Below are 19,004 nucleotides of genomic sequence, written 5' to 3'. Positions count from 1 at the left end.
TATATAGGGATATAGTAGATATTTTCTGTATTATCATAGTCTTGGATTAGACTTAACTCAACACTAATTATCTATCATGTAAATCATACTCACATTTTTATTGTTCAGTTTCCTTAAAATTTGATCTACTAAAATACCTCATCTACCAATGACTGCTTGTCTATGTTAATGAGAATCGCATAGGTGGGCTATAAAATTGCAGAAACTATTTCTGGCATTATACATAAATACATACGTACTTCTATACATATCAATAGACATGCTTATTATACATTACATTAATACAGATTACATTCATACATTGATGCATACATACATACAGACTTATCAAGCATACATACATTTATTTATACATACATTTATCTATAACACACTTACATATGTTGTATATATCTAGAAATGAACAAAGACTCTGCCTTCCGTATGGACAGTCCTGCTAGAATCTATGCGAATTGCAAAGAAGAGCTCCATAAAAAATATATTTTTTTAAATTTTAAAACCAGGATCATGTGGCACTTGGATTCTGTTAAATGTAATAGAAATTAAATGTAAGTTTATATATATATATATATATATATAAATATATATATGCACATAATACCTATATATTAAATCAGTTCATTTATATATATAAAATGTGTTTATATAAAAAAAAAAATAAAAATTTTATTATTGATAATTGCCTTAGGCTTTTATATGATATATGTATGACTGATAGAGTCAATGTCCCATCCGATATATGTATATTGAACGTAATATCGATATTGATATACTCTATATATACACTAAAAAGCAAACTTAATAGTTATTATTTAAGAAGGAGCAAAATACTAGTTGTTATTTACTGACACAGGGACACGTCTTGCCTAACTCACTCAGGCGTTAAGTTTTGAAAATCGAATGGGCCGATTGCAAGCAGCTAAAATAGTAAATGGCACGCGCTTCTTAATTTTAATGGTTTGTGATGAATAATAATAACAGACGGCAGCAGCGCACATACGAGCATGTTTGTACGTATTACGTAACTGAATAAAAGTAATAATAGTTGCCGAGGAAAACTTGAATTTTCATGCAAGTGAAATGAGCGGGCAACTTGCTAAAGCCAGTTGCACTTTTCTCAAACGGCAACGGCAACAACAGCAACAGAGGAAAATCAAATTTGCCAGGCAGCGGCAGCGACGTCGACAGAGGCAGCGACTGCAAGGGGGAACGCGCAACCAGTTTCACTTTGCGAAAGCAAAAACAGTTTCAATTTTAATTTCAATTTCATTCGAGTGCCGAACGTTGCGGGCGAAAAACGCAGCTTCAATTCAATTTTCCATTATCCAGAGAATATACAAAATTTACTGAACGATGAAACTGGCCGACCTGGATGAACAGTACGCGCGCTTTCCGCAGATCAAGCGAGAGGAGATGCAGAAATTTGTCGATTGGATACATGCCCAGCCACACATTTCCCCCCACTTTTCCGAGGGGGAGGCACTGCACTTTTTCCACGCCTGCAAATACAGCATGGAAATGGCCAAGCAGGTGCTGGATACAAATCTCACGGCACGCACCCACCTGGACGACTTCTTTGTGAATTTGGATATCGAGTCTAGTCAACTAAAAAGAGCCATGAAAACGGTGTACGAAATATTAACTTCACCTATATGTTGTTACCTGCAATAGACTTATATCATCTGCAGTTCCATCGTTCCATTGCCAGGCGCCACTCCGGAGGGTTATCGTGTTATAGTGGGTAAGCTGGAGGATCTGAATGCATCCAATTTCAATTATGCCGATGTCATGAAACTGTAAGTGCAAGAAAAATAGTTTTATCGAATCCTAAATACCCTAACAGACATTGATATCGACGTACTGTGCATATATATAGTATATAGATGATAAATGCTTAGTCAACTTTGACTCATCATCATCAAAAAAGGTTTCAGAATAGCTTACCAAGTGTTCATAGGAATAGACGATACTAATATACCCTAAAACTGACAGAGATAAGATTAAAAATGTTTAAGTATTTCTTTTCTTTTGGGCTTCCAAATGATAATGAATCGAGGGGTACTATATATTGCTATATTGCCTAAAAGCAAATAGGAAATTTTAATTTATTTATTGCACTGTCATAAATTTCAATTTTGTATTAGTTGTAGTATATTCTGCGATATTAGTGATATTTGAAATGTCCAAAAACAATTATGAGTGCTAATAGTAGCAATTAGTGGGCCACGTGCACTTGAAAAGTCAGCTTCGAATATTGTCAGTCATAATTATGACAGGTGCAAAATAGGTTTAATCTGAGAGTCAAAGCTCAAAGTGCCTCAAGTCAGAAGCTAGTGAAAACGTCAGAGCAACTACTGAAACTATAAAAAACATGCACGCAACATGGCATGATCAGAGACTGAGACAGATACATTTGCAGGCCGCAGATACAAAATTGGACATAGATATATATACATATGCAGTCTCAGCTATATATGCAGTTATAGATACAAGCAGATACATTTTTGGCACACATATATATACAGATACAATTGCTAAAACAGATATAGATACAAACATAGGCATAGATACAGATACATATGCAGCCACAGGTATGCAGTCATAGATACAGATACAATACAGATACAGATACATTTGCTGGCACAAATGAAGATACCTTTACACTTAGATAAACATATAGGCCTAGGGGCTGATAAATTTACAGCGAAACACATTGCAGAATTAGATACAGATATTAATTCTGATGCAGATAAATAGAGAGGCATTGGCTTAGATATAGATACATTCGATGGATACAAACACAGGCATAGATACAGATACATTTACAGACATAGTTACAGTTACACAAGCAGTTACTGTTGCAGATACATGCGAAGCAACAATTTGCTGTTTAATGATTGTCAATTAAAAAATTTATAGTTAAAAAACAAACGAATCATATATTGTCATGCATGATTAACTGTCATTGGCAGCTACTGCATGGTTTTTGATTATTGGATGTACGAGGATGGCATACAGCCGGGTCACGTGATCGTCATAGATCTGAAGGGCTGCTCCTTGGGCCACGTGGCACGCATTGGTTTGCTGCAGATGAAGAAGTTTCTTTTCTATTTGCAGGTAAGAGATTCCATGAGACGTAATGCTTATAGTATATAAAGATCTAGCATTAGTTACAAGAGTGATTAAGGCACAACAGGCGTTCTTCTGCTAAGAATATAATTATTTGATTATTTTAAGCGAAGAGCCTTCGGCTTGTGAATAGTGAGCTGCAAAAAGTGTTGCATACTTTTAAGCTTGTATTAAATTCTTCAAAGACCTTAAATATACTCAATTCTATTGTATGACGTATCTGATTGCTGTAGTACAAAATTATGTGTATCTTTATCTATATCTGCCTGTATCTTTAGGAAGCGGCTGCCATACGTCTCATCGGCTTCCATTTCATCAACATTGTGCCCTTCATGGATAAGATATTGGCGCTAATGAATCCATTCATGAAAAAGGAGTTGACCAGCATCCTCTATTTGCACAACGATATCAATGAGTTCTTTAAATTTGTGCCGCGTGAGATGCTGCCAAAGGACTATGGTGGACCACTCGAAGAGACCAAAGTGTCAAGGGGTAGCATTGCATACAATACATACTGTATTAATATATATACATCTATAGTTTTTCTACATATTCCTAAACAGATATATACTACAGCAAAATGATAGACAATCGAAAGCAAATACTGGAATACGAGACGCGTCATCAAGTCAACGAAAAGTTGAGACCGGGCAAGCCAAAGAACGCTTCCGATCTGTTTGGCATTGCGGGCAACTTTAAGAAATTGGATATAGATTAATATAAATTCCTTAAGAATATTTGAGTGCTCCGATTTTTGGTGTTTTGATAAAAATAAAGTTATTTTACAGTTGTCAAATGACCGTTGGAACATGTCTTCATTTTATTCAGCTTAGAGCTATATTCTAGTTACTTATGCAATATAGATTTCAAGGTTTTTAACGAGTCGAAACATAAGATGAATGTACAGATGCCTTCGATTGGCGTTGACTCACGATATATGATCTTATACTATTATAAACTATTAAGAGCTATAAAATAGTTGCCCGTTGGGTGACATAAGTATTAGATAAGTCCATCTCATGGTTATACATAATTTATATTACTATGTGAGCTCAAATTTAAAACTATTCAAATTTGTAAATATGTAAATATGTAAATATATATATATATATGTGTGTATATATATGTCAATAAAATAAAACTTGCGTTCCATAATCCTAGTTAGCTAATTGAATATAATTGTAATTGTTTAAACAATATTTATACAGTTGCGCCAGTTTTAGCTTGTGTTACGGTTCGTTGCAATTGGATCCAACAATTGCACTTGAAGTAATTGTTACCTGAAAGAAAAACAGAATAAAAATAGTTATATATTGAAAAATAGTGCTGTAAACAATAATGTGTGTAGATTTGAGCTAGACTCTAGGCTTGGTCAATATATAATAATTTTCTAAGCTATCTTCATGATATAGTAATCCGTTCTGCAACACATAGCTACTGCCTGCAATTGAGAAGCTATACAAAAATAATGTGATGGAGACTTGGAAAGAACCAGCTAAAAATATGATTTGGAAATTCAGAGAGTTGGATACCTATCTTTAAATGCATTACACTGCCTGATTGCTATATGTAAGCCTTTGCCAAAAAAAACCTAAACAAATCAATTGGGCGTCGTACGTGTCTAAAACCTGTTTCACGAACAGTAAAGAAAGTTTAGATGTGGATTCGAACTCTAAGTCGCACCATAACTATATATTTTTATGGCCTTGACTTTATGATCGATAGCGCTGTTACTCACTGTTGATAGCCCTTATTTATTTGGCTGTGGCGCATAGCCTGGGCATTGTTGTTGCTGTTGATGGGATTGTTAGAATTGCGGGCGCGGCTGCTGCCCTTGAGAGAGCCTCGACTCGTAGACTTGGCCACATGCTTTTGGTGCTGCTCCGTAATGTGTCCAAACTGCGCATTGTTGCTGACGGTGATGGGCAACTGGAAAAGTAGAAGCAACTGATAAGATAATGAATTGCAAGTGTAATAAATTTAATTTACGTGTATATTGTAATGCTGCACGGGAATTGGCTGCGTCTGCTTGGCGCCATAGTTGATTTGAGTGTTGCGCTGATTCGTCATGGTGGTATTGCCCAGATGAGTGGTTGTGGCGGGTGTGATGAGGGTGACTGGAGTGACAATGGTGCTGTTGTTCGGCGCGGGCATTGTGGAGGGCAGCGAGACAGGCCGCAGAAATGTGTTGTTAGGCAATTTGAGCATTTCGGGGGCGGCGGGCGGCACGGGATTCACTAGTGATATCATTGGCTGATGTGTCCACTTTTTGTTAGGTGCTCCCACGGCGGTAGCTCTATTCAATTGCGGGTTGGGACTTGGTGTCGTGTTGGCCATTTGCTTATGCTTGCCACGACCTGTGACCTCAGGCTGCGCCTGCACCTGTACTTGAGGCTGCACCTGTACCTGCGCTTGCGCCTGCGTCTGCACCGTGGCTGCTTGGCCGCAACTGGAGGAGTGTCGTTGCCAATGCATCTGCTGACAGGGATAGTCACAGTATGAGGTGTTCCAGCAACAATAGAGTTGTGCCTCGCGCATACAATTCGCGCACCATTGCTTCTTCTTCGCTTCATCCACGGCTCTCATCCGCTCCACCGTACTATGCTGTCGGAGCTCGCTAATCACTCGCTTGTTCTCCTGCTCCATGGTCTTGCGCATTTCGGAGATCATCAGATCTGTAGACCGTTGCAAGTCCGCCAACTGCCGTTCGTAGTGCTGCTTCATACGCTCGTTTTCCAGCGTCAGTCCAGCAATTCGGGCCTGCAGCACACTGGGCTCGCCTCCTGCCAGATCGCTAAGCGTGTCCTCAATGACTGAGATGAAGTAGTCCGTAATCTGCATGAAATTAAATCAGATTAGCTAACTTGCAACTTTTACATTACAATTTGATTGATTGCTAGACTTTTGATTGATTCTGTGATCTTGTGATTGAAATATCTTTACATACAACATCCCGCAGCTCACCTTGTGCGCATTCTCTTTTAGCCTGGTGGAGAGTGGTCCAGCATGTGCTGGATATATGTTGGAGCCATCCGACTGCAGTGGACCGCATGGACGCATCGTCAGCTTGGGTGGCCCAGGGCGCAGCAGCAGCTCACTTAGTGCAGTCGCCAAGCCGGGTGTGATTGGTTCCGATGGAGTCGATTCACTAACCAGGGTATCACTAGGCAGACCGTTCAGAGCGCTGGCCAGCAAGCCACCAGACTCTGTGCCGCTGGTCACTGGCCGAATAGTTGCCGTTGCCGCTGTGGTTAGCCCCGCCAGTGGCGGTGGGGGCACCGAGCTACTGGGAAATGTAGACGCAGACGCTGGAATTGGGACAGCCGTGATAGATGTAATCGCATTCGTGTTTTGCAACGTATTCTTAGAAACGGCTCGCAGTGGTGGCACTGGTATGCTCATCAGACTGGAATTGCTGATATTGCAGCCACTGCTGCTGCTGCTGTTGCCAATGCTGCCGCCACCACCATTAGTGTTGCGCGGTTCCATGGGTATGACCACCATGTTGGACTTGAGCAGACTTGAGGTGGGCGTTGCAGCTGGTAATGGTAGAACGGGCTGTGGTGTTGTCTCGTTCAACGATTTGTCGCTCTTCACGCGCAAAGGTTGACCCACTGGCTGTTGCATCTTGGGTGAGGCTTGGGCAGCTGTTCGTTGGCTGTTGCCTGGCATGGACGCGGTCGACGGTGTGGGCGATGACGGCGCCGGTGGTGGTGTCGAGGTTGGTGAGTGCGCTGAGGCGGGCAACGGGCCATGAGGCACACCTCGCAACGAGCCTCGCTTAGCTGTTGCCGTCGGCGTAGTCGTCGTCGTATCGGGCAATTTGGGCGTCTGCTTTTGACTCAATCTCTGTATTGTGGTATCGCCTACAAAGCGCACAAAGGCTTCAGGCGCGGCTGCAACTACGTTTGGTTGTGGCGTGGCTTCCACTGAGTTCATTGAGACAGGTTGAGCTTCTCTACTGGGTAGTTCGGGTGGCTTATTCTGATCCGTTTCCATTTCCTCCTCGCTGAGCACCTCTTGCTTGATGTTAACTGTCTCAGTGGTTGCAGCGGCTGGTGGTGGTTCGGGTTGCTCCGGTGGTACTGCAGCGGGCAGGTTGATCTCAGGCGCTGGTTGTGCATTTTCCACCTGCTGCGGTTCCTCCTCGACTGCCATTGGCTGTGTTGCACTTGCATCGGGAATTTCTTCGTTTTCCTCTGGCTCAGAGAGCACTTCTTTCTTGATTTCCACAAAGGGCACCACCTTGCTAATAAGCTGTTGCTGCTGTCGCTCCATTGCACGCTGCCTGGCTACCGCCTCATTAACAGTTACAGTCTCATTCGGCTGGACTGCAGCTATGGTTGGAGTCGGCTGTGGTTGCTGTTGTATTTGCTGCTGCGGCTGCTGTTGTTGTTGCTGCGGCTGCTGTTGTTGTTGCTGCGGCTGCTGTTGTTGCTGCGGCTGCTGTTGTTGCTGGATCTGCTGCTGCTGTAATTGCTGTGGTTGAATCTGCAGCTGTTGCTGTTGCTGTTGTTGTTGATCCCGGGAAATCTTGGTTATAGTTACACCGTGTCGTCTGCGCACCAGTTCCACCACCGACTCAACACCTGGACTTGCTTCAGATGAGCCCGCCGCTGGAGCTGCCGTCTCGTTGTCCACTTTAGGCAGTTCCGTTTCTTGTTCAGTTGGCTGTTGTGTCTCCTCATCATTATCCTGGCACTCTGCTGCCGCCGCCTTGCGCGCGTGTTTTCCGCGTCGCCTCTGCTCCGAACTGGTGCCCTGTTGGCTCGTCTCGCTGCTGGCATCACTCTGTGAATGTTTGCGCTTAATTGTGGGCGATGGGTCTCCAGGCAGAGTTGACGAAATCTTTACTAATGCCTTGCAGGACTCCAGGGATTTGCGCTTGAGAACAACTGTGCAGCTGCGAGATTCCCTTAAATCATCGCCAGCTCTGGGTATCACTTCGTAGTTGCTGCTCTTCGGCTTCGAGTGTTCGTTACTCAATTGCGACGACGACGATTCAGCATCGTGGATTGGTTTCTTGGTTGGGCTTGCTGACTGATCTGATTCGTTGCCCGATTCGGTGGCCTTTGTTTTTTTTACAATGGACAATTTGTCGCCTGAGGTTTTGCGTATGAGGAACTGCAGTGGGGCCTTGTTGGCCGGCGCCAATTGCCTGTTGATGACATCACTGACGCCCGGCATCATTTGCTCAAGCTGCTGTTGCTCCTCTTGCGGATCGTAGGGCGAGCGATACGGCGCATAGTTAAAGGTGCCAATTTTATTCTTTATATGCTCAATGTGCACCTCCACTTCGCGTATGCATTCGGCTAGATCGCGTGCGGATCGTCGACTCGTCTGCGTATTGGGATCTTGTGCGGAATATAAAAAACAATCCTTGACGGGCACATTGGCGCGATCGTGTTTGCCAAAGAAGCGTACATTAACACCTGCATTTGGACCGCAACCCATGGCCTTGGCTGGCCAGTAGGGAAAACCTTTCAGCTTGGCCCACAGCAGCAAATGTGGCTGGGTGCACACCTTAATGAACCACTCGTCACTGGAGTTGGCATTCAAATAGCACTCGGCGCAGGTATCTATCTCATTGGCCTCCTGTCGGCACACCTTGACTACTGCCTTAGAAGCTTGCTCCACTTTGACATCTGCCAATGAATGCAACGAATTATCCTTTCAAGAAAATACAGAAATTCATGCCACCCACCTCCAGAGTCTAAAATGAGCGCATTGTGCTGCATCCACTTCACCTCGCTGAGAAACTCGTCGGCGCTGTTAAACACGTGATTTTTTATGCGTTCCGCTAAACTATTAAAGCTCACCGGATTTGCAAAGTATTTGCTATAGCAATCCGGCAGCACTTCCTGTGGTGCACGCAATTTGTGTATCTGAAAAAATAAAACCAATTAGAGACTCCGTTTTGAAAACTATTAGTTAATTTACTTGAGTGCAGATGTACCATTCTACCCCATTCTGTTGCAGTGAACAGAGTATTAAAGCGGTAAAAAAAAAGCGGTATTGGTGCAGCAGCAGCTAGACAGCTGTGCAGCAATTCGCCGCCTAAGAGAGTCGCGGCGAAGAGAGTGGCGCAATTTCTATTGTAAACAAACAAGTTTGACAAGCGAAGAGCAGCAAAAGCAACAAGAACAGCAACAACCACAAGCAAACCAGAGCAGAGCCAGCCAAATGCCAGTATGTACGCTCACTCCACTCACTTATGCGTTAGTGTGCGTGTGCGTGTGTGAGCGTAACTAACCTCAAATTACACAGCAAACGTAGCTGAGGCGGCAATCCCAGGCAATAAAATATTGCGCCATTGGCGTCGCCGCACCACCACCTCTGCTGCTGTCGTCGCTGCTATTGCTGAATTCTTTTGTGCTTATTTCTCTGCTTCTTTGATTTGCCTTTTTTTTGTTTGCTTCCTGCTGCCATTCACCCATATACATGTACATTTATGCTCGTACATTACATCAGCTAATATGTATGTATATATGTCTGTAAGTATGTACGAATGTAAGTTAATTTGTCTGCGGTTTACACTTTGTAATTGTTTTTAACGCTCATTGCTAGCTAAAGGCTCAAACATTAAATTAATTAATTCATTTCTCGCACATTTTATGCCACGAAAGCCCAGTGGGTGGGGCATTAATTTGCAAGTTTATGGAGTGTTTTTGTTCGAGTCTCTGTTTCATGTTCAAGCATAATATTGCGCCCATCAACAACTAGAAATGCCCCAAATTATAATCTTAAGACTTAATAAAGTTGCTTAGAAATGTGCAAAATGTTAACATAGACATGAAATTCTTACAGTACATAATTCGACTTCAAATTCTAATTTTAATTGGGATTTACATTTGAGGTTTAATTAGAAAAGTGAAATAATTAACAAATGATTTTGATTTTAATTACTATTTTTACATTAAAAACGTATTTTTATACTCGTAATACAAAATATAATAGGAACGGTTTCTGTCTGATGATTGGAATGTTAACGGAATTTACAAAGATTGCAAAACCAATCGAAATCTAATTCGAAATGTACGTGACTTCCTAAAGAGTGTTCACATATTTCCTTGCAATACATTTTATATTATATTATTTGACTACATTTTGTAATTATTGTTGTCATTAAGAATAAATCCATGTGTTTATTTATCATCACGATGTACTTACGAATATATTTTATATGGACAGAACCCCAGCAGCAGAGGGGAAGTTAAAACTATATAAAAACCCAGCGAAAGCAACGAGAACGAGACAGTTCAGGTGTCTACACGTTTTCTTTATGAGAGAGAGGGAGAGGGAGAGAGAGAAAGCCAGCACCGGAGATGGCAGCAAAGAGAGCGCGCAACTGAAGACCTACATACACGCAAATGCATGTGTAAGTGTGTGTAAGTGAACGGCTCTTTATGTAATTGTTGTTGTGTGCGCGTAAATATTTCGCGTGTTGTTTTCAAACGACAAAACGAACGAATGCGAAACGAAGGCAGAGATAATGAAAATTGCGATCAGTTACGGAAAGCGAGTAATATATGTTCATATTTATACATGAATGTAAGATGTATAAGTATGTGTGTGATGTGCGTGTGTATATTCACTCACCCCGCGCACAAGTTTCATGCGCTCCAGTGCATAGGTTAACAGCTGACTGAGCAGATCCACGGATACATCATTGCGACGTGGCCTTTAAATGGCATACAAATAAGGGGATATTAAACAATTGGTGTCAGCTTCAAAATGTACCAAAACATTTACCGTTTAGGCGCGCTTTCAATGAGCTGGCATTCGGGACATTTCCAGGTGCTGTCAAACTTTGTGGATGCAGGTCGCACGCAGTAGGCGTGGAAGGAGCGTAGGCATTTGGAGCAGGGCATCAGTGCGCCACATGCTCGACACTTCCAACAGAATGGATCCCATCCGTTCTGCAATTGAGGGATATCATTGCGTGATATTTGTACATATTAGATATAAGCGATAAATTACCCTTGGTGCTGGTTGCCAGATCTCGTCGAGTCTTTTCTGCAGTTCTTCTCGTGCATCACCGCTTCCTGCACTGCCAGACCCCGTAATCTTTGTCTCATCCGTAGCATCCGAATACATGGATAGATTGGGATCCGTATCGGCTGTGGAGCTGGCACGCCACTCTCCACCATCCGCATCCGCATCCGTCTCGGCTTCCGCTTCCGCATCTGCCTTTTCCTGTTCCAGCTGATCGACTCGTTGAGGTTCCGATCGCTGATTACCGCTGCTCAACGAGACGGTCTTGCTGCGGGAACGAAAGCGTCTCGTGCTGCTGCTGTTGCTCTCTTCTTCTGTTTCCTCGTTGGTGCTCAGTTCCGTCAACGGCTCTTCGCCAGGATCGCAGGCCACCGAAAAGTTGCGTCTCTTCTTCGACTGTTTACTGGGCAGCTGTGTCGCCTGTTGCCATTCCTCAACAGAATCCCACATAGGTGCGTGTATGCTCTTGCTGCGCTTCAGCGTTGCCCTAACGCCGCCTCTTCCGCTGCTTGTCGAGCTGGGCAGCGTGGTGGACATGTTGCTGCTACTAGTCGAAGATTGCTTGATTAGATGCTCTGCAACGGCACGCGATTTGCGCCGCTTCATCTTAGCGCTGTCGGAGACGTAACCCGTCAGCACCTGGGATTCGTTGTGGGAGCGCTGTAGTGCAAGCATTTCCTTTGGCACGCGCACCTTCACCTCCTGCTTGGGCGTCGATGTGCTTGCGGGCTTCGCTTCGCCTTGATGTGTCGCCACCTTGGTCAGCTTCATCGTGAGCGACGCGTGGCCGCCAGCTGCTGCGGCTGTGTCTTTCCAGGCGCTCGAGTTGGAAGAGCTGCTGCCATTGGCCGAGCCCGGAGGAGAGCTAACTACATACTTTAATCGCTTATTAGGCAACGATTCCCGCTCCTGGGCAGCTGAACCTGTCCACAAAGTTGGAGGCGGGCTATCAATTGCCGAGGTCGCCTCATAGATGGGCCGCGGTATCGACGTGGTGCTGTCGTCGTCGTCGCTGCTGTCCATCTGCGATTTGTGATTGACTGTCAATTAAATAGATGCGTATAAATAGATGCATTACATAATGGGGTATATTTATATATAACAATATGAACATGAATACATTTATGATATAGAAGAGGCATGGGTTCGAAAATATCTCAAAATCTTACTAACTTCATTTATCATTACGTTAAGGCTGGAAACGTTTTTATATATAATATATACTTCTATATCTTTATAATTGAAGATATATTGAAACCCTAAAAGTACAACTGGAAAGCTGATAGTGTTCAAGAATATATCATCTTTCATGCAAAATAACAAATTGCATCACACAAATAACTATAGGCACGGACTTTCAACAGTATATTAATATAAGGGATCGTTCGATTTTAGTAATGACGCTAATTATAATAATAATAGTACTTAATTTAAATAGTAAATATATAAAAATTTCCTTTAAACGTTCAATTTTACATTGCCATTATTTTGTGAGATTTTATAGCTGTCAGCTGGCTTAATATGTACATATTCAAATAACAATAAATGCCTAGTTATAAATGTAGGGAAATAATCTCCAACATTCGAGCAAAATCCCAGTCATCGTTTTTGCAGCTGGTACTCGCTAAACTTGTGCAACGAGTTCGTCAATTCGCTGCTCTGCTAGGCTGCCAGCAAAGCGAAGAGAGCATAAAAGGAGGGGAGTGGAAGGGGTAATGGTTAAAGGTAATAGTGAATGGTACATACCAGGACTTTGTATTTAATATCGCTGCATGTCAATACACATGCAGGTATATATATATATATATGACAGTCTCGGACTGTGTATGTATTTTTAATTGGTAGAAAAATCTTCTTTTATTATTGTTTGTTGTTGTTTCCGCTTTGCTTTCACGCTTGTGGCTCGTTCTGCATTGTGTTTTCTCAGTTGGTTTTTTCTTCTGTTGTTGCTGTTGTTGTGCTTGTGGTTGCCACTCTGTTGCTGTTGCTCTTGTTGTTGTGATACGTGCAACTGCAAAATGTACACAAGATATAAAAAATACGTACATCTCTTATGCATGGTCATTTTTACATACTCTTATATGCGCTTCTACGTAAGCTCTGCACATTTTGTATGTGCGTACACTTACCTACATACATACATATGTACATATGCAGACGAAGCGATTATAATTTGCCTTACCAATCTTTGCTTTATTGTTTTTAGCTGCTTTTCAGAGCACGCATTTCAACTGTTGTTGCTACGTTTGCCTTATCGATGCTTACTCAATAATATGGTGTTTTTATTAAATTTTCTTACAATATTGTTGAATATTTTATTATAGTTTTAGCCGCACTAAAAAAACACCAAACTCGATGCGTCGTCGGCAAAGTGACTGAAAACGAATTCGCCGCAATCGCCACACTTCGCCCGTGTCAGTCAGATGTTGACGCTGCTTACGCTCATTTCATTTCTCCATCCCGCTCGCTCTCACGCTCTTCGCTGCGTGCTGCGGCCACAGCTCTTAGGCGGCTCTCTTAAACGCAATTGTGTGTCAATGCGGTGTCATTTGGTTTGCTCATCATTGATTATGATAATATATTAAAAGTACATATACATACAGACATACAGACATACGGACATACACACATATATGTTTGTGCATGCTGATATACATATATCAATTGTAAAGTGTGTGTATAAACTCATATATGTTTTATATGCTTTTACATATTAAGGCAAATTAGTTTTTATTAACAGATGTTTGCATGACTTAACAGATGTACATATATATGTACATATATTTATTTATATGTATATGAGTCTTTATGATGTGATTTATTTATTGCAATTAGCAAAGAAGTCTGATAAAATATTTTATGATATATATATACCGTAAGTATGTACATAAACATACATATGTATATGTATGTATGCATACATACATATGCTAATAAAAGTTGAAGTCTAATAACTTTTCGGTTTTTCTATAGATAAATTCTTTGAAAGTCAAAAGTATTTTTTTTTGGCTTCATCAACGTTCTAAGTTATTATCGTTACATATTTACCCTAAAACATATCTTAAGATCTCTACCTCTATGGTATTACTCATCTAGAGCTTTAGCAAATTGCGAGAGCTCTCAAACCCAGCTCAATTATTGTTATTTTTGTTGTTACTTTCTCGGTTAAGTTGTCGCCGTAAACAATCGACTAGATTTTGACAGTTCCGAAGAACTTTTAGCGTCATGAAAAATCAAATAAATAGAACAACTCTCATATATTCATGGCAAGCGATGGGCCGAGCCCAAAAAGGAAAGTTGCCACACATAAACCCATGCATAAAGGTCGAACTAAGTCAGTCTCCCACTCTCAGTCGACCCCTATTTCTGGCATAAATACATGCGAGACGATGTTGTTATACAAGATGTGAGCGTACCTGCTGTTGCACGGGCCAACATGTCAATGAATGGAGATTACGAACACAATTTGTATTCCAAAAAATACCGAAAACTGTTCCAAAACAAACACAAAAAAAACTTACTCGACGCGCCATTTTTATTGGTGTGCACAGAAAGTGAAAGAAAGCATATTCGGATTGCATAAAACTAGGGATTGGAATATGAATTATATATTATTTAGCATTGCAGAATAAAGGCTAGTTTATTGGATAATGTGTATTAGCTGAGTGTTACCAATGGAGTATTTATCTATTTGGTTTCATTTAGCTAAACAAAAATGACAATAAAAACTCTCGAGTAAGGTATTTTATAGTCGGTTACACCCGTTGGCTATACTTTGATATTGTTAGTTATATATCTTTATTTACAATCTAAGTTATATCTAAAGTCTTCGGAGCTCTTTTCAGCTTATGGCATAAGGTATTATCGCAGTCGGCTATGCCTGATTGCACTATATTTCAGCTCTGATATTGACAGATATCTATCTATATAGCTACGCTAGCACACTTACTGCCAACTATTGAAAGTCGTTTTAGTTGCAAAACAAAAGCTCGTATAAGGTATTTTACAGTCGAGCATACCCTACTGCCATATTCTAATTTTCATATTGATAGCTTTATATCTACCTTTTAGCTCCGTCTAGTCTACAGCCAACTGAGCTCGTTTCAACGGCTAAGGCATTGTCACCGTCGGCTATGCCCGATTGCAATTTTCTAACGTTGAATTTGTGTTTGTTTTGTGTTTTTTGTGCATGGGCAAAGTTTTGTATTTTGGTTTTTTTGGCCCTGCTGCTGGAGTGTTCCTTGGGGAGCAATTGGGTTAATATTTGCCACATAAATTTGCAAGCGAAACACTTTAATCAATGCTCAATCGGGGATGAGTTCTGAATGCACCTTTAAGCATAAGCTAAGGGCATACCGAATCGAAAAACAAAACTAAGCCTCAGGCATGCAGCTATCCACGTGCTCAGAGTAGGAGAGAGATACCGAAAGGAGAGAGATAGAGAGGGAGGGAGGCGTAGGGACTGTCAGTTATAACGTATTGCATTTCATTTTGTTGATCTTCGAGCTGCAGGCAGCTTTCGGCTCGTAACGACTTGCATAATCGCTTAAATGGAATTTATAGAAATCCTAGCTGCACCTGAGCAGGCAAAAGAGTGACGCACAACTAGAAAGAGTGAGACGAAGCGACAGAGAAAGGGAGTTAGATACAAAGGCCACGCTGCTGACACTCTACACTCAGCGAAAATTGCCCTATTGAATGCAATTTTTATGCAATATGGCTTTATGGTGAGGGTAAGCCGCTGTCAGGCATCTCAGCTGGGCGACATGAACACTTTAATCTTGCGAATATGTCAAGGCGTTAGGCCTCTTAGCAGTTGAACCGATTCGAAACGGGTAATTTAAACGGTTATTACAACTTGCTATTTGCATTTAACTATGAATCGTTACTAGAACAAAAGTAGGTGGTCCTTTGAGTAGATCTATAAGTAAAAATATATATATATGGTATGATTATATGCATTCGAGTTCAGGAAGGAATTAAATTAATAAGAAAAAATTAAAAAATAAATGTAAGTTAAAAAAAGACGTAGAGTATCTTATGTGCTAAGTTCTTAAATGCTTTTAGGCTTTTAAATATTTTATATAAGGCAAAAGTTCTTCAAATCAGAAATTTGAATCTTTCATTTAAATAACCTTTTCAAGGCTAAGCAAATGCTACGTTACTTTTTGCCTAGTGTAGCCATTGCCAATTATTGAGCGCCTGCCAAGTATAGGGGCATACTATATAGCCAGAACGAGAAGCTGCTTCTTCCTCTTCTATCACTGCTGCTGCTGCTTTGGGGCGGCGCAATGTAACAGGAGCAATAACTGTTTGGCAAACAGATTTATTTTGCAGGCTCTTCATTGTTGCCGGCCTCCTGCGTCTGCTGCTCCTGATTGCTGCCTGCTCTTGGCAGGCGCCTCGAGCTGCAGCTCCTGCGCCGCCCGCTCTTTCAAATATTGGTTTCTAAATTTTCATTGCCATTGCGGCCAGGCCAGGCCAGGCCAGGCACAGGCGCAGGTTCTGACTGTTGCAGATGCAGCGAGTGTATGTTTTGGCCACATTCGCTGGCTGCTGGCTGTTGGCTGCTGGCTGCTGGCTGCTGGCTGCTCCATGTGGTGCAGTGCATCATTTTTGCATTAGAAAAGTGCCCGCTCGCTGCTAGCTGTAAATAAGCCAAACGTTACGATTGCCCGTTCGCTGTCCCTGTCCCTATGCCTCTCAGTGTGCCTGAATCCGAGCCCAACTCCAAGTCCCAGAGTTGCCAGTGACTGCTCCTGTTGCGGCTCCAACCGCAAATTATGCTTGTCAAAAATGAATGTTACATTCGTAATGTAAATGGAAAACGGGTGGGCGGCGAAAAAGAAAGGTGCAGAAGAAGATGCTGGCTGCCGCTCCGTGTGCGGGTGGGCTTGCCTATGTGGGCGTGCGCATATAGGTTTTTGCGGTTGCAAACGGTACGTGCTCAATGCGTCGACAATCTCTAGAGGAAGCGCTAGCTAGCGCAAATGAAGCCAAGGCATTGATGGGCCTCCTCTGTGCGGGTGGCGGGTGGCTGGTGGCTGAGGGTGTCGGAATGATGGGGTGTAGGTGTATCCTGCTCTGACTGACTTCGTGGTTTGACTTTACCGCAGTCGCCACAGCGCCAGCAGCAGCTCCTGCAGCAGCAGCACCGGATGCTGGCGGCATTTGGAGGCAGCTGCTGGCAACTTTGACTAAATGTGTTTTGAGTGCATTAAAATGAAAATGTTATTACTCGTTCGCTTCTCTCGCCTCTCTATGCGCTTCTCAGTGGCGCGTTCTCTCAGCTGTCTCATTATTGCCACATTTGATGTCTGCGCCACATGGAAACGGCGGAGATTAAGCATCCAAAGGGGGCTGCATGGGCCGCTTTGATTGGGCGGGCTGGGCGCAATCCTCGAAATCCTTGAAATCGTTGTCCAAATACGAATCGAACGGAAATTTCTACACACTTGCTGCTGTTTGAGTTTGATCAACAAGTGAGGACAGTCGGAAAAAGGATGCGCTTTGCTCAGCCAAATTATGCAGATTAGCCTAAGGATATGCATGGCTATGCAAGGATATGCAGCACAGGAAGTCGCCAGTTGCAAGCACCATTTGAAAGACTAACAGAAGCGACAGAAACTAAAATTGATTTGCCCACTCAGCAGCTCCTGTTTACCAAATCAAGTGATGAGCAGCACATGCATATGCAAACGGAAGATTTGTGCAAATGCGTGCGTTTTCCTGCCAGGATATTAAACAGGTAGGCAATTACGGACCTTTAACTATTCAAATACCGTTCGAGTACTGCCAAAAGTCAGTCGAGGTCGAGCTAAACAGCGCGCCGCAGCCGTAATTACATAAAGCATAAAGTCCGCATCGAATTACCAGAATAACCTTCGCTAAGTACTCTAATAAAGCACGACATAAATAAGAGCGCAGCTACCTAACGCCTATGCAACAGACATATATCATAATTTAATCATAATTTTAAGTTCTTTACTGCTTAATTTCAGACTGGTTTTATATTCTAAAGCCATAAAATATGCTTTAAATTTAAATTTAACTCAAATTTATTGCGTATACGCCATGTGCGCATTGTTAGGAGCTGCTTTGATTACGAGAATTTCGGCGGGGCGGGTTATCTAGATTCATTACCAGAACATACTCCACAGAGACAATAAATTGTTACAGCTATTCAGGTATGTCATATACTCATTAAAATTGATGATCGAGCTGTATGATAGAGCTGTAGACGAGGGTCAGCTAAGGGAATAATGAATTTTGTCATAAATCCATCTGAAGGTAATACCAATAATAATGACAATGACAATGATAATGATAATGATAATGATAATGATAATGATAATGATAATGATAATGATAATGATAATGATAATGATAATGATAATGATAATGATAATGATAATGATAATGATAATGATAATGATAATGATGATAATGATAATGATAATGATAATGATAATGATAATGATAATGATAATGATAATGATAATGATAATGATAATGATAATGATAATGATAATGATAATGAAAGCGATAATGATAATGATATTGATAAGGATAAGAGTTAAGAGAGAGCTAAACATTGTAAAACATTGTAAATTGATACAATAATTTATTTTACATTATTTTACAGGGCGTCCGTCAGTCGAACACTGCCGACTGCGCCAGCAACAATCGGCAATCAAATGTGAATAAAAGCGAACACACATGTAATTTAGTTTTTATTCAATTTATTTCATATTTCCGTTCGTGTTCATTGTTATTATATTATTATTATATTTATTCCATCTATGTTAATATAGTGTGTAGTAAAGCTTGACAATCTATACCAAAGGATAATGCTATCTTCATGTATGTGAGTTATACAT

The 19,004-nt window shown here is 41.6% G+C and overlaps 2 protein-coding genes across 2 annotated transcripts; one reads left to right on the top strand and one right to left on the bottom strand.

Moving 5' to 3' along the window:
* The first annotated feature begins 1,277 nt into the window (after window positions 1-1,277).
* On the top strand, window positions 1,278-3,847 carry LOC111594539 (alpha-tocopherol transfer protein-like). The gene is made up of 5 exons (XM_023307880.2): window positions 1,278-1,628; window positions 1,689-1,796; window positions 2,973-3,117; window positions 3,408-3,621; window positions 3,693-3,847. Exons 1-5 carry the CDS (start codon window positions 1,354-1,356, stop codon window positions 3,845-3,847), a joined length of 897 nt encoding a protein of 298 aa, XP_023163648.1. The 5' UTR covers window positions 1,278-1,353.
* A 409-nt stretch (window positions 3,848-4,256) lies between these two features.
* LOC111594430 (protein kinase C-binding protein 1) lies at window positions 4,257-13,103 on the bottom strand. The gene is made up of 10 exons (XM_023307719.2): window positions 12,871-13,103; window positions 11,110-12,164; window positions 10,882-11,048; window positions 10,729-10,810; window positions 8,834-9,014; window positions 7,591-8,774; window positions 6,094-7,545; window positions 5,119-5,964; window positions 4,868-5,058; window positions 4,257-4,409 (listed from the first exon to the last, which is right to left on the bottom strand). Exons 2-10 carry the CDS (start codon window positions 12,145-12,147, stop codon window positions 4,406-4,408), a joined length of 5,145 nt encoding a protein of 1,714 aa, XP_023163487.2. The 5' UTR covers window positions 12,148-12,164; window positions 12,871-13,103; the 3' UTR covers window positions 4,257-4,405.
* Window positions 13,104-19,004: the final 5,901 nt, after the last annotated feature.

This window comes from Drosophila hydei, unplaced genomic scaffold (genome assembly GCF_003285905.1).
Source record: "Drosophila hydei strain 15085-1641.00,03,60 unplaced genomic scaffold, DhydRS2 tig00008119-arrow-pilon, whole genome shotgun sequence".
In the NCBI taxonomy this organism is placed as follows: domain Eukaryota; kingdom Metazoa; phylum Arthropoda; class Insecta; order Diptera; family Drosophilidae; genus Drosophila; species Drosophila hydei.
Note: the sequence above shows the minus strand (reverse complement) of the source record. Positions and strands in the feature narration are given on the sequence as shown.

Coding starts and splice junctions, on each gene's coding strand:
- LOC111594539 (XM_023307880.2), top strand. CDS start 1,354: ATGAAACTGGCCGACCTGGATGAACAGTACGCGCGCTTTCCGCAGATC. Junction 1,629..1,688: donor AAAAGAGCCATGAAAACGGT/GTACGAAATATT, acceptor TATCATCTGCAG/TTCCATCGTTCCATTGCCAG. Junction 3,622..3,692: donor AGAGACCAAAGTGTCAAGGG/GTAGCATTGCAT, acceptor ATTCCTAAACAG/ATATATACTACAGCAAAATG.
- LOC111594430 (XM_023307719.2), bottom strand. CDS start 12,147: ATGGACAGCAGCGACGACGACGACAGCACCACGTCGATACCGCGGCCC. Junction 10,811..10,881: donor ATTGAAAGCGCGCCTAAACG/GTAAATGTTTTG, acceptor TGCCATTTAAAG/GCCACGTCGCAATGATGTAT. Junction 7,546..7,590: donor AGCAATTACAGCAGCAGCAG/ATCCAGCAACAA, acceptor CAGCCGCAGCAA/CAACAACAGCAGCCGCAGCA.